The sequence below is a fragment of the Cervus canadensis genome, chromosome 23 (assembly GCF_019320065.1).
Source record: "Cervus canadensis isolate Bull #8, Minnesota chromosome 23, ASM1932006v1, whole genome shotgun sequence".
Classification (NCBI taxonomy): domain Eukaryota; kingdom Metazoa; phylum Chordata; class Mammalia; order Artiodactyla; family Cervidae; genus Cervus; species Cervus canadensis.
In genome coordinates, this window is record NC_057408.1 from 26,302,292 (window position 1) to 26,317,742 (window position 15,451).

At 32.8% G+C, this 15,451-nt stretch overlaps 1 protein-coding gene across 1 annotated transcript in view; it reads left to right on the forward strand.

The window, feature by feature from the left end:
- The window catches only part of CDH19 (cadherin 19), a 71,204-nt gene that overhangs the window by 13,121 nt on the left and 42,632 nt on the right, over positions 1–15,451 (forward strand). The window contains exons 2-3 of the mRNA XM_043444374.1: positions 10,118–10,417; positions 13,707–14,001. Coding sequence (XP_043300309.1) covers positions 10,223–10,417; positions 13,707–14,001 — 490 coding nt within the window. The 5' untranslated portion in view covers positions 10,118–10,222. The remainder of the gene's footprint in view (positions 1–10,117; positions 10,418–13,706; positions 14,002–15,451) is intronic.

Below are 15,451 nucleotides of genomic sequence, written 5' to 3' on the forward strand. Positions count from 1 at the left end.
CACAACACATAGTATGCATCAGACAGTGTTCTGTGTACATTGAACCATTTAATCAAGATAACAACCCCAAGTGATATGCCTTATTTTATTGTCATTTTTCATCTGACAAAACTGAGGCAAGCGGGTAGTGTTAGTCGCTGAGTCGTGTGCGACCCTTTGTGATCCCACGGGCTGTAATCTCCAGGTTCCTCTGCTCATGGGATTCCCAGGCAGGAATGGCGGAGCTCGTATTGCCCGTCACACAGCCGTGTGTGGTGGGGCTGGTCTTGTCATAGCCATGCTTGCTCGACAGGTGGCGCCCTTAACCCCATCAAGCGGACTTAGAACATTGCATTTCCACCTACTTGGGAGAGTCACCTCACTCTGGAAGCAGTCAACTCTTGATCTTCATTATGGTGCTACATAACCTTACTTTATCTAAAATAGCTTCATAATTCATTATAAAACTATGCATATATCTTTATTAGCTAAATAAATATTAATACTAAAAAATAGAAACACATATTCTTTTACTCCATTTATAAATCCTCAATTCAGAGATGATTTCTATTTGCATTTGAGGGCGTAGTCTTCCAGGCTTTCTTCTCTGAATTTGTCTACATTTATGGTCAAATTAATGGAATCATTTTGTACCTAATTTCTTTTTTCACCTAGCAAAGTGTTGCAGCATATTTCCATTTCATTAAGTGCCTTTACAGTATAACATTTACTGGCTGAATAACATGAATGATGTTATCATGAATTGTGGGCTTCCCTGGTAGCTCAGTTGGTAAAGAATCTGCCTGCCATGCAGGAGACCCGGTTTCGATCCCTGGGTTGGGAAGATCCCCTGTAGAAGGGAATGGCAACCCACTGTAGTATTCTTACCTGGAGAATCCCATGGACAGAGGAGTCTGGCAGGCTACTGTCCATGGGGTCACAAGAGTCAGACACGACTTAGAGACTAAACCACCACCAACATGAATTTTGAAATTTGTTTTCTATTCACTTGTTTCTTTGTCATCTGTGAGAGCAATTTTTTAAATCTTCTCCAAATGATTAGATACAAGGTATTCAGGGATTTTTCCAGTGTTTCCAGTGTTTTAAAATTATACAAGGAGTTGGGAGGGGGGATCGGGATGGGGAATACATGTAAATCCATGGCTGATTCATGTCAATGTATGACAAAAACCACTACAATATTGTAAAGTAATTAGCCTCCAACTAATAAAAATAAACGGAAAAAAAAAATACAAGGAGAGAAAAATATGGAGAAATATATATGAGTTTATCTCCTAAAATACTGTTTTAGAATATTTTTTTAGATATTAGAAATACAACACTTTTATTCATCCGTATTACATGTTTTCACGAGAATGTTATATGAAAAAAAGATTTCAAAAAATAAAGTGCTTTGACAGCAGTCACACAGGAAAATACATATGAGAAATAGCCTGTGGACCTGCAATGGCTAAATTAAAATTAGATTATAAAACTGGTAAAGACATAGTTAAGTTTTGTACATATTGATTGCATTGGCAACATGTAGTGAGGAATATATTCCAAAAGGAGTTCAGGTGAACCTTCAGTAGAGAGTTATATAAAGATTTAGCCTTGAAGTTGTAAGAATGAATCCCATTTTGGTAGCTTGTGGAAGGGAAATAAAAGGTGGGATACCAGATTTTTTTTTTTTTTTAATGAGATTTTGCCAGTGTGCATTTCATCAACTGAACTCTGTATCTTCCCACTGTGGAATATTTTGCAAGGGCATTTTCAATCTTATCAATGCACAGCCTTCCAAAACGGGGCTCATTAATCCACAGCCCTCCCTGAAAGTGAGTGAAAGTCACTCAGCAGTGACTCTTTGTGACCCCATGGACTGCCCTCTCTGCTGCTCCAAAACAGAGTTCACAACAGCCAGCCCAGGAATGGACTGACTCCACATTTTAGGACACCGCACAAGTAATGTTGGAGAAGGCTATAATGTCAAAGAGGGCTTAGGAGATTTCAGCCACTACACTGCTTCATCTGTAGCATACACTGTCAATCCACAGTAAATAAGTAAAATCTAAGTCTAATGAGAATTCATAAACAGAACAAAGAAAAAGGTCTTTTACATTCTAAATCTCTGAAGAAAGAATTAACACATGGTTAATTATAATTTTTGGTTCAAAAATTGCCTTCCTTCTCACTCATATCTGCAAGCTATATCCACTCATTTCTTATTATATTCCTATTAGCAGTTCTGAGAAAGCCATTTAAAAGCCTTTATTTATAATGTCACTCCAAGAGACTGCCAAGTTTCCCTTGATTTTTAAGAGATCACAAATAGGATTAAGTTTCTATATTTATCTGATCCACACTTCCCCAGCTTCAACTTTTATCTTCCCCCACATAGCCACCAAATCCATCATTCTGACTTATTCTTTCCTTTTCTTTGTGACCTCAAGAATCTTTAGAGTAAGAGGGAAAACGATGGTCTAAAAGGAGATAATAGAAAACATTTTATTATGTCTAGTTTCAAGACTGGTGCAAATGTTAAAATGCAATTTAAAGATCTTTATTCAACTTTAATACGTGAACTACCCATGACAGATGTCATACACAATGTTAGATATCTATGCATTTCCTTTCTTCTATTCAGTAAAACACAAAGTATATTGTACCCTCTATGTCCTTAAAATTATATCTCCAATCCTACCTGTATTTGGTATTATGTAGATCACTTAAAATTTCTCAATAGACATCCCTTCATATGTGAGTATAATATATTATATGAAATATACTCTTCTATATTAAAATCATGTGATTCTACTTGGATATATTATATTGATGCTTATAATAATAATGTTATTCAAATGTTAATAACTTTATTATGTAATATTGTGTTAATATCAATGCAACCTTATTTTTATATATTATGTATTTTGAAAAATAGTATACCATACACCAGGGGGCTTCCCTGGTGGCTCAGAGGTTAAAGCGTCTGCCTGCAATGCGGGAGACCCGGGTTCGATCCCGGAGTTGGGAAGATCCCCTGAAGAAGGAAATGGCAACCCACTCCAGTATTCTTGCCTGGAAAATCCCATGGACAGAGGAGCCTGGTAGGCTACAGTCCACAGGGTCGCAAAGAGTCGGACACGAATGAGCAGCTTCACTTCACTTCACATACCATACTCTACATTTTATTTAATATTTACACATATGTCTAGATACTGGCACTGATATTAAATCCAAGCAAGCTAACATGATTCAGAGTAATAGCGTGCTTTTTTTCTATATGGACCTGTTATGCATGGGGGGATAGGAGGGAGACTCCGGTTGGGAATTATATGTATCCTTATAGCTGATACATTTTGTTGTACAGAAGAAACCAACACGGCATGTAAAGCAGTTATCCTCCAATTAAACATAAAAATTTAAAAAATAAAGAAATACAGATTCATAGTCCTGTATTCACCTGATTGGAAAATAAAACCAGGAGTGCTGACGCAGGTCAGAAATGTCGCTGGCTATTTCTCTAGGGCCCATTTCAGACATATTAATTGATAGCAGTTTTCCTTGTTAGCCTGAACTCAGCCCTGGGTATCTCTCAGTCTGACACTGCTGACAGCTGCCAACACTCTTCAATCAAAAGTGGACCATTATTTGCAACATTTTTTCCCTTCCCCTGAAATGTACGACCACTATAGGAAATTTGGAATATGGAATATCGCAAACAAAGCCACAATAGTTCATCATTCAGATATGCTTACTGCCACCGTTTCAATTCTTCCATTTTTACATTGAGTTTCAAATGACAGAGTATTATATTCCTGTTTTGTTATGATACAGAGGTATGCAATAGTGATAACTTAACTTTTAAATATTTCAATCATGTGCTTAATCTGAAAAAAATAACAAGTTATAACAATCATTCAAGTTTAATGGATATTATGTTTTGATATCTTTAGGTTGTATCAGAGGAGAAAAATGTCACAGATATTTCTAAACTTCAAATGTTAAACCAGTTTTTCTTTCTCTTAACTATCATACTAAATTTTGCTTGTTATTTTTATTTTCCTAGACTTATTTTAGAAAGTCAGTTTATGAGAATAATTTATAATGTATCATCTTATAATTTTGAAACATTTGGTATCATATGGTGCCTTAATTCAAACTTTGATTTTTTTAATACATTTTTTCTACATAATTCAGTTTATATTTGCCTCTAAGTGGACAAATTTAAAAATTTTTTTGAGGTATAAAGTGTTAAAAAAAATAGCTGTTAGTTTATAGATTCAACTAGCTTTCAAATATATACTAAATTTGGGCAAATTATCTCCACTGTGTCAGTGTATGTGCTCAGTCATGTCTAACTCTTTGTGACCCCGTGGACTGTAGTCTGCCAAGGTTCTCTGTCCATGGAATATTCCAGGCAAGAATATTGGAGAGGGTTGTCATTTTCTTCTCCAGGAAATCTTCCTGATGAAGAGAGCAAACCCCTCTTTTGTGTTTCCTGCACTGCAGGTGAATTCTTTACCTTTGAGCCACCTGGTATGCCCATTCAATGGTTGCTCAAATTTTTAATTTCATTAACTTATTATGGGAGTTCTGTTTTCTGTATATTTTCATCAACTGCTGGTACTAAAATTTTTAATACTTTCTGTGCATCATATTGATTTTACAAATATAAAATAAATCACTGTTATTTTTATTGTTGAAAATATGTTTTAAATACAGTTAAAAATGCAGTGCAAATACTCATTAACCAATTTCAAGAATATTAATTATCAGGAGGACCAAAATTTATCAGTTGTTGACCAGAACAACAACGACTAGCAAAATTAGCAATATTTTTATTTATCACCTAGTAACCAATTCATATTAAATATTACAGATTCATAAAAATGTAAGGATAAGAATGTGTTTATACAAATCAAGATCTAGACAGTGTCCTCACTTTACACTTGCTCTTGTATCTTAAACATCTTTTAATCGAGCCCAATATCTTCTTTAAAACCCCACACTTTTTTTGTCAAACTACAACATGCTGAAGCCTCCCCAGCCCCATCCCTCTAGTTGTCACAGAGCACACAGGAAATTCCCACTGGCACTTTACATGTGCTAATGCATATATTTCAATGCGAAAGGACAGACTTTTGGACTCAGTAGCAGAAGGGGAGAGTGGGGATCTTCCCAACCCAGGGATCGAACCTGGGTCTCCTGCATTGCTCATTTATTCTTTACTGTCTGAGCCAGCAGGGAAGCCCTAATGCATATGTTTCAGCGCAAAAGAACAGACTTTTGGATGCAATGGTGGCGAGGAGAGTGTAGGAAGATTTGAGAGAGTAGCATTGAAATAAATCAGATTTTTTAAGCAGCAGTAGTGAGGCATAACTGACAGAACAAACCACACATATTCAGATTGATTTGGGTTTCTTTGACGATATTTATGCTTCTGTGAGACCATCATCACAATAAAGATAATGAACAAAGCCATCACCTCTTGATTTTCTCTTAAGACCGTCGGTATTCCCTCTTTCTTCTTCTTCTCCAGCTCCATGCTCTCTCAAGAACTTACCTGTTTTCTGTCATTGTAATATGTTTGAATTTCCTAGAATTATATACAGATAGAAGCATGCAATCTGAATTATCTTTTGTCAAGCTTCTTTTAATTCAGCCTAGCTATTGGCGATGTTACTTTGTGCATCAATAGTTCATTTATTTTTACTACTGAGCACTATTACACCCCATGGATAGACTACACTTAATACATTGAATTGTTGATAGGCATTTGATTTGCAGTCAGTTGGGCTATTTTAAATAAAGCTGCTTTAAACATTCTGGTAAATATCTTTGCATGGATGTGTAATTTTATTCATCTGGGGCAAATATCTTGAGGGTAGAATGGCTGGGTCACATGGTTGGTACATGTTTAAGTTTTTAACCTAAAAATCTGTTTTCTACACCGGTTGTGCCAGCTTGCATTCCCACCAGCAGTGTGTAAAAACTATATCCCATTTTGTGCTGTGGTCTATAGTCTTAATTATTTTACATTGATTGATTATGCTTTAAAATTTTTTTTTATATTCTCAGGGATTTTTATTGTTCAATGGGCATTTCAATAGAGGAGGCCAGTGTTAACTGCTCCACAATTATAACTATTTACTTCTCCTTAGTTCTATTGATATTTGCTTCATGTATTCTAAAGCTCTGATATTAAGTTCAGTTATGTTTAGGAATGTTAGGCCTGTTTGATAAATTTCATTTTATAATCTTTATAAATGCTCTTGTTATGTCAGATGATATACCTCTTATCTTGAGGTCTTATTTCTGAGATACTGATACAGCATTTCAGTTAATTTATGATTATTATTTTATGGTATATTTTTCTCCTCCTTGTCCTTACAAGCTATCCATGTATTTATAATTACATGATTTGTTTAGTACATTGTTGGGTTACGTTTTTAAATCCCAAACTGACAAACACTACATGTTATTTATAGTGTTTTATTATGTCTTTTTACTGCAGTGATTCATTTGGTTGAATTTGCTATACAATCTTCAGTTTGCTTCTTCCCTCGCATTCTCCTCTTTATTATTGCACTAATAAAAAATTTCTAGAATCTTACTTTCCCTTTATTGGTCACATGATATGGCATTTTGTTTATTTTTAGTGATTGCTCTGCTGAATTTGGTGTGCACCCGTCATTTCTCGCAGCAGCCTACTTGAGCAATTACTATATCACTTTATCTATAAAGTAAGAAGTTGAATAACAGATAGTGTAATTTCCCACACCCCTTTATTTTCACCATTATCATCATTGATTTTATTCTACATGTTATATACCTGGTAATATTGTTACTAATTTATAAATAGTAGATATTTTTAAAGTATTAATAAAAATGCAAAACAGCTTTTTGTAATTATCTATACATATTTAATATTTCCTTCTAATTCATTACTTGATGTTGGTCCACGTGTCCTTCATTCTGAAGAGTCTCTAGTTAATAGTTCTATAGTGCAGTGGTGCTGTTGATTACTTCCCCTAACTTGCTGTATATCACCCTTATTTTGAAGGATATATAATTATAGGTTTGCAAGTTTTTCTCTCAGAACTTTTTGTCTGTCATTCTCTTTTCATCAGTTATTTCTGATGAGCATTTAATGGACATTCTCATTGTTTCCCTTTTTATCTTTACATTTTTAGTAATTTTACAATACCATGATTTTGTTTGGTTGTTTCCTTACTTGTTTGTTGAGTGTCTTTTTAAGTGTTATATTGTTCTGCAGACTTGAAAAACCATTGGTTATTATTATTTTCTCTCCTTTCTCTTTTGGACTCCAATTATATAGATGTTATACTATTTGAAATTGTTCCATAGTTATTGAAATTCTCTTTATTTTTAAAAATTATTTTTTCTGCTGCTGCTATTATCTCTCTACTTTAATTTGAATAATTAAAAAAATAATCTTTAAAGTCAATGGTATTTTCTTATATAATGTTCAATCTTTTGATATAACCATTTTGATTTTAGATATCATATCATTAAGTTCTAGGAGTTTCTTTTTTTTTTTTTGGTTTTTCTTTCTTTGTTATGTTTCATTATGTGGTCACTAAAATATTTGATTTAGACAGTTATCATCAATAACTGGCAAAACTTTAAGGGAAAGAGTGATGAGGAAATTCATAATAAATGATTCAAGTGCCAGGACATGAAGCTAATAATGAAACTTAGGAACAAGAACAACATCAAGACTGGAAATAAAACGTGACAAAACTAAGAAATTTTTGCCTTCACATATCAAGCAATATGAAATGTAGAGTATCAGTTATGAGTATTGTTGACAAATATGTAAAGGTGCATCTAATCAAGATTCTACTAATTTAAAGTAAATAAAGAAATATATTAAACCACACTGTGGGGATGTAGTCAGAAAAATCCATAATGTGGGAAAATCCATAGGATCAATTACTTTTCTCAACACATAAATGGAAAAAAAAGTTAAATTTAGAGTGATGAGATGTGAATTAACTGAGATTTAACTAATGTCTCAACAAACTACATGGTGTGGAAATAGCTGTATCTTGACTCAAAGATGTTTAAATAATTTTAATTTGAGTATTGCTTGAATATTTGATTATATTGAAGACATTCTTAATTTTTAGTAGTCAATTTTGATTTTTAAAAAGGTACACACACACATATATAGCATGTGTGCCCAAGTTTGCTTGTGTGTGTCATTAAAATGATAGGGCATTTCAAATTGTTTTTAATATCAGAAGATAGCCATGTATACAGATTAAGCAAGATGGATCATGTCTTGATAATTTTGAACCTAAATGATGGCGTATAGCTGTTCATTATACTATTCTATGCTTAGATGTATGAAGATATCGTAATATAAACTTAACTTTATAAAGTTTACCTGACATTTTAAGTGTAACACATATCACTGTTAGTGATAGTTTTCCAAATTTATGCAAAGTATCTTTTCATAAAGAAAACTGTACTTGTTACAAATGTTTTCATTATTCATTGCTATCAGAAATATGTGTTTTATCAATTTCTAGTCAACAGACATAATTAAAATTTCAAATATTGAACATAAGAGTAAAATTAATCTCAATTTTTACCTCAGGTGAATTTTTTCTTGATTTTCATTAAGTAAACTTATAACAAAGAATACATCTGCTTGAAGGAATTAGAGAGGGACCATGGAATTCCCATTAACAACAGTATGTTCTTTGTTAATTAGCCTTTTTTAACAACTCTTACTAACAAGAGCCAAAGACCTAAGAAATCTGTCAGGGACAATCAAAGATATGTGGAGAAAATTCAAGCAAGGTCATATGAAAAACTCCTAACTGAGAAAGATTTTATGACTTTTATGTTGATTAGGGCATTATTAGATCTGACAAAACTATTTTTCTTCCTTAATCCCAAACAAATCCAATTTGGTTATATGAAGACTATGTAAATATGGGAAATGCAAAGTTATTCTGTTTCATTTAAAGGTGAGAATTACCAATCATTTCATGGAGAGTTGGTATGATCAGTATCAGGTAAATGGAAAGTTCTAAATTGAAAAGTCCTTAGCTTTTTTTTTTTGTCATAATATTTCAATACTAAAAGATACCTTTCATCTCCATTTTACTTATTATAAACATTCAGCCATGTTACCCAAGCACTGTAATTTTTATTTTATTTTCTATAAATGGCTTTGTTTCTTTGTTAAGATAAAAAACATTTCTTTGGTATATATTTGCAGTATAAAAATATCTTAGAGTTTCTATCCACAAAGTGTTTCATAACATCAGTATTATGAATTAGTATAAAATTTTAAGTACCCAGATCTTAAGTTGAATTTTCTTTTTATTTAATATTTAATTAGCTATGTAAAGTAACATAATTTGAGAAACGGAATGAGAAAATATTTCTATTGAAAAGGAGAGGAAATGTCACATTGTCGCCTGGTTTGATAGTTGATTTAATGGAATAGTTTGAGTTTTACTGAAATAGAGAGAAGTAAGCGGGTTAAACTTTTAAAAACATATCAGTGGTAGTTATCAGTCAAGGAGATTTCTAGGGCAACTTTTCCACCTTCAGGCAGATTTATGACAATAACTAAGCAGAAATTTGTAATTGTTCTGTTCAAATTATTGCTACAAAATATGATTAACTAGCTTACCTGGAAAATAAATGCATATTTTGTCCCATTTTCACAGATGCAAAAGTTGTACCATGCCTTCGATAATTCTGTGAGAAGTGTGTGTGTGTGTGTTTTAGGCAATTCAGAAGAATATATTTATTTATTTTTTTAAATTTATTTATTTTAATTGGAAGCTAATTACTTTGCAATATTGTAGTGGTTTTTGCCATACATTGACATGAATCAGCCATGGATTTACATGTGTTCCCCATCCTGAACCCCCCTCCCACCTCCCTCCCCATCCCATCCCTCTGGGTCACCCCAGTGCACCAGCCCCGAGCACTTGTCTCATGCATCCAACCTGGACTGGCGATCTGTTTCACATATGATAATATACATGTTTCAATGCTATCCTCTCAGATCATCCCACCCTCGCCTTCTCCCACAGAGTCAAAGTGTTATTTTTTAAATGTCAAAATATTGTTTTATTCTGTTCTCTAGGAATATGAAAGATACGTAAGAGTTGAAAATATTACAAGGGAGCTTATGAGTTTTGTTTGCAGCACACTGTCTCCTCTGAAGAGTACCAGTTGAAATCCAGAGAAAATGAATTGTTGGTTATTGCTGCCTTTTATGTTGGGAATTCCTCTCCTATGGCCTTGCATTGTAGCAGCAGAAAACTCTAAAACAGAGGAGGTGAGGCACCCAACGGGATCTCATTTGAGAATCAGGCGTGGCTGGATGTGGAACCAGTTTTTTGTACCAGAGGAAATGAACAAGACCAGACATCACATTGGCCAGGTACTGATTTTCTGAAAGTGCTACTGGAAATAACCTTGTAAATCTAATCGAATGCGTTGAGGAAACTTCCGTATTTGATGAATTTTTCATCTTCTCAGTGGAACTATTAGAAAGGCTCAAACAACAGCATACTGATTGTTTCATATTTGCAAACACCTGAAATAGTCACAGAACTTGAAGAATAGGGAAAGCTCTGCTTTTCAAATTCCACTTTAGTCTCTCATGTGAAAATGCAGCATTTATCAACATCTGGAAATCTGATGGTGTTATTTTTGGTAATGAATCAAAGCAACAGTAATGTTTACCAACAGTATTTAGCAGAATTTTCCATTATGCTAAGTGGGTGTTGATTTACCCCTCATTAAATTTTAATGAAATAGATTAATACCAAATCCTTTTACAGTCAGGTAGCTTCAAGAACCTACACACTTCATTTGATTAGTGAAGTTGAAGTAAAACCAATAATTATTTCACTTCTCTCTATAAAAACATTTTAAGAAAATGGCATTAATGACACAAAACATTTCCTATTTATGTTTTCAGTTTTTATTCTTATTTAATTTTCTTTAAACAGAGGTAATTATAATATCATGTCCTTCTTCTCTGTAAGGCTCTTTCTCTGGATGAATGAACTGAAATAAGTTTAACCGCTAATTAACTAGCACTAAAATTTAATTGGGCCCAAAGGGTGAAGCACTCAAAATTCATTAACTCCCTCCTTCTAGCCCTTTCAAGAGAACTTCTCTGTTAGTATGTTCTCTGGATTCCACACGAGTTCATCTAGCCTTCAGCCAAATATATGAGTACATTCAACCAATGACCTCGGCTAGGATTTTAGGCCGATTTCAGTCATTGGTGTGTGTGTGTGTACCTGCTATAAGTAATATTTCTCATACCTTTTTTGACTTTTAGTGGTAAGGCTCTAAGGGAAGCACATCAATGCAATCAGAATGAGGACTGGTGATGTGATTAATTCACATTTTCTTGTTTCTTTTTTTTTTTTTTTTTGCTCATTACAGATAACTTCCATTTCCTCCTTTCATATAGCATTTAGCTTTGTTTTTCATTTTGTAAAAATATTTATGAAACTATTCTAACAGATATCTTTCCTCTAAACAACCTCATTAGGCTTAAACAACATACAGGCAACTGTTTAAAAGAAAGTAATAGTGAATATTTACATGTTTGTAGTGACAGAGCTGGTAAAAAGACAATGTAGTTGACATGTCCAAAATCACTTTCTTTTTGATATATTTGTTAAAAGGGGTTAAAATTTGGAAGCACAATTAAGGAAAGATTCAGTCGTATTGATTTGCCAAATTGATAGTAAATACATAATTGAAAAGAATGGTTTTGAATGGAAATATAGAATATGTATAACCATGAAATTGAAATGTGTTTAACTTAAGCATTTTGTGACATAAATAGAAAGATGTTGAAATTATGGTTTTTATTTTAATTAAATCTGAATCCTAAAAAGATCAAGCTCACTGATCTATGACAATTAAACTGAATATACTTGAAATGCATTTATTCATGACTAAATCTGACTTTCCTTCATCATGATATTCGAACTACATTGAAATGATATTGGAAACCAGGGGCTGTGGTTCTTCTCATTTCTAATACTTATTTTAGAACATACATTTGTTTTCCTTAATTTCTTATCATTAGGGCATGTGGACTTCACTTTTATGAATAATTAAGGACTTTCAAAATTTAAGAGCTGTAATTCTTTTTTCATTATTTCCAATTTGTTTCTTTTATTGTAAAACAGTGATTCAAGAAAACACTATAATTATTAAATTATTCATTTTGATATCTTGAGTTATTCTCCTCACATAGAAAAATGTATTAATTAGTCCAGAATAATGATACATTGTACCTTGAGCTGTGAGAAAAATTATGAAATTAAGCTTGTATCTATTGGTTAAATGTGTACATTTTCAGAGAAGCTCTTACTTTGAAGAAGGGCATATTCATAAATAGTGCTCCCCAGGTGGCACAGTGGAAAAGAATCCACCTGCCAATGCGGTAGATATGAGTTCGATCCCTGGGTCAGGAAGATCCCCTGGAGGAGGAAATAGCAAACCACACCAGTATTCTTGCCTGGAAAACTCCATGTACAGAGGAGAACATGCACACATCAGTATTCTTGCCTGGAATAACATGGACAGAGGAACCTGGTGGGCTATATTCCATGAGGTCACAAGGAGTCATACATGATTGAGCACACACACACATTCATAAATTGGAATATGAATAAGGAATCAAGAAAACCATGGATTCACGATAATTAGGAGGTTACTCTCTAATGCTTCTTTTCTTTATGTAAAATAAGTTAGATATGAAAAATCATGTAGTATTATCTATATCATAACCCTTTTTAATGTATAAAATTCAAAATTCCATTAGCACTATGATGAATAAGCTATTTAGTGAGAGCCAAAGAATAGGTACATTTGAGAATTAAGTGGACTATATTGGAAAGAAAGAATTAGATCTAATTTGGCTAAAATTTGAGGACTAAAAGACCATGTAACATAGTGGTTTCTAAGAGGGGAGGAGCTATGTAGGCAAGGGTCTGGGGTCAAACAGGGCTTTGGTCCAAATCATAATTCAACCCCCAAACCATACAACTCTGTGAAAGTTTTTGCATTTTTAAATCTCACTTCTCTTCTCTATTCAAAGAATTTATTAAGTCAACAATATGTATTACACAATATTAGTATGAGGATTAATTGAAAAAACTAATATAAAGCAATTTTCAGATTTTATGGATGACTGAGATTATTATCATAGTCTCAACATGCTCCCTAATTTTCTTACTAATATTTCCATGTCTTCTATGTGTTTTTAGCCTAGAGATAGAGCATCACTATTTAAATTTATGTAAGTCATTATCTCTTTAACTGTCTCTAGATCTGGATCTAATATAAATATTTGAGAGTATGATTTTAATGACTAAAAATGTAATCATCTGAGTAAACATGAACCGACTGTGTTGTGCATAATGTATAAAAGAGACTTTGTTTTTCAATCTTTATCGTTTCTAATTGGAATCATCTATTTAGAGTAATAAAATTTGTATAGTGATTTACAGTGAAAATTCAGAGTCATCTGCCTGGTGATAGATTTTAATCTTAAACTTAACATTTCACCTCATTTAATAGAATATGGGAATTCTATGAAATTATTAGTTTGGAGAATAATTAGCAAACATGAAAATGAAACAATGAAAATATTTTAACATATCTGGACAATAAACCATCTCTCTTTGCACTTGCAGCTGAGATCTGATTTAGACAAAGGAAACAACTCTTTCCAGTACAAGCTTTTGGGAGTTGGAGCTGGAAGTATTTTTGTCATTGATGAAAGAACAGGTGACATATATGCTGAACAGAAGCTTGATAGGGAGGAACGGTCCCTCTACACTCTCAGAGCCCAGGTAATCGACACCAATACTGGAAGGGCTGTGGAACCTGAGTCTGAGTTTGTCATCAGAGTGTCGGATATCAATGACAATGAACCAAAATTCCTAGATGAACCTTATGAGGCCATTGTACCAGAGATGTCTCCAGAAGGTACTGCATATTAATTTACATCAAAGATGTACCTGTTAACAATGAAAACAGATTTAAAATTTCAAGCATATGTTTTGAACATGAATTATTTAAAGTTCTACCTGGGTACTTCCTTCTGCAAATCTGTTAAGTTAAACATTTGAAAATTTTGACTATACACTAAAATTTTATAAGCAATGATGCTATTTATTAATAGGTAATTTGTCTTGTTAAAATATAATTTCAGTCTTCAATAAAAAAAGGTTAAACATGTTTGAGTGATACATGAAATTATTTAACTTGTTCGCTTATTAGTTTCTTCCATATAAGAATTTACTTTCCAAAATAAACTATACTTTTGCATCTCAAAAAAACATATAAGATCATCTCCATTTAAAAATAAGAGAAACAATTTTATAAGACAAAAAATCCCTAAATTTATTCAAACAATTGATCATGAAAACTAAAAACAAAACATTTGAAGATCTCTGTGTAGCCACATCCACTTTTAAATTCTTTTTCAAACCCAATATCACTTTAATAAATACTTTAAGTATAAATACTTGTAAAGGAGAATGCTTTCCATAAGATATAATAATTGACTGCCTTAGAAATCAGAATTGTTTCCAATGGGGGAAAATTATCATATAATCATACAAAGTTATCTGCTCTTCCTTTGTTAGAAAATTGTAATAAAACAACAAATAGTATATAAATTTTAATTCATAAAAAGTATTTATTTGTGATAAACTTGAATTTATTTAAGTGTGATTTATTAATGATGATTTTTAAATTATGTTAAGGTGCTTTAAAACTGCCTTATCTGAACATTTGATTCATTATCCAGCATGTCTAAAAATGTAGATTCCATAATATACTTTCCTGATTCTTCACCTTTTAACAACTAGCAATTTAAAGACCTATTTCTACATGTATTCAGAACATAGATTTTTAACAACAGCATAAACAAATTTAGCTGTGTAATATATATCAAGGCCAATTATCCTTAGATACAAATGATGAATTAATATTGTCCTGTCTGATCACTAGGCAGTGATATATTTCCTTTTCTCCTTCCATCCTTATCCTCCTCCTCCTCCTTTTCCTCCTAGCTCTTTTCTTTTCCTTCTTCAACCACCATATATTATAGATCTAACATGTTCTAGGAATTTTTTGTGAGACTGGGGATTCGATTGTAAAGGAAATATATGAAGTAATTGCTAGTTAACAGAGCTTATATTTTAATTATAGTGCACAAACTGTAAGCAACTATTTTAAAGAAGCCAGGTAATATTTGACCTTATATGTTATTAAACTGTTAAGTATGAGAAAATATGATGATGGCTAATTGACTGGACAAAGTGGAGTCATTTAGGAGGTAATATTTAAAGAAAATGATCCAAAGGGGCCAGCCATGCCATGTTCTGGGAAAAAAAATTCCCATGGCACAGTGAGGAGAACAGCAGAGGGC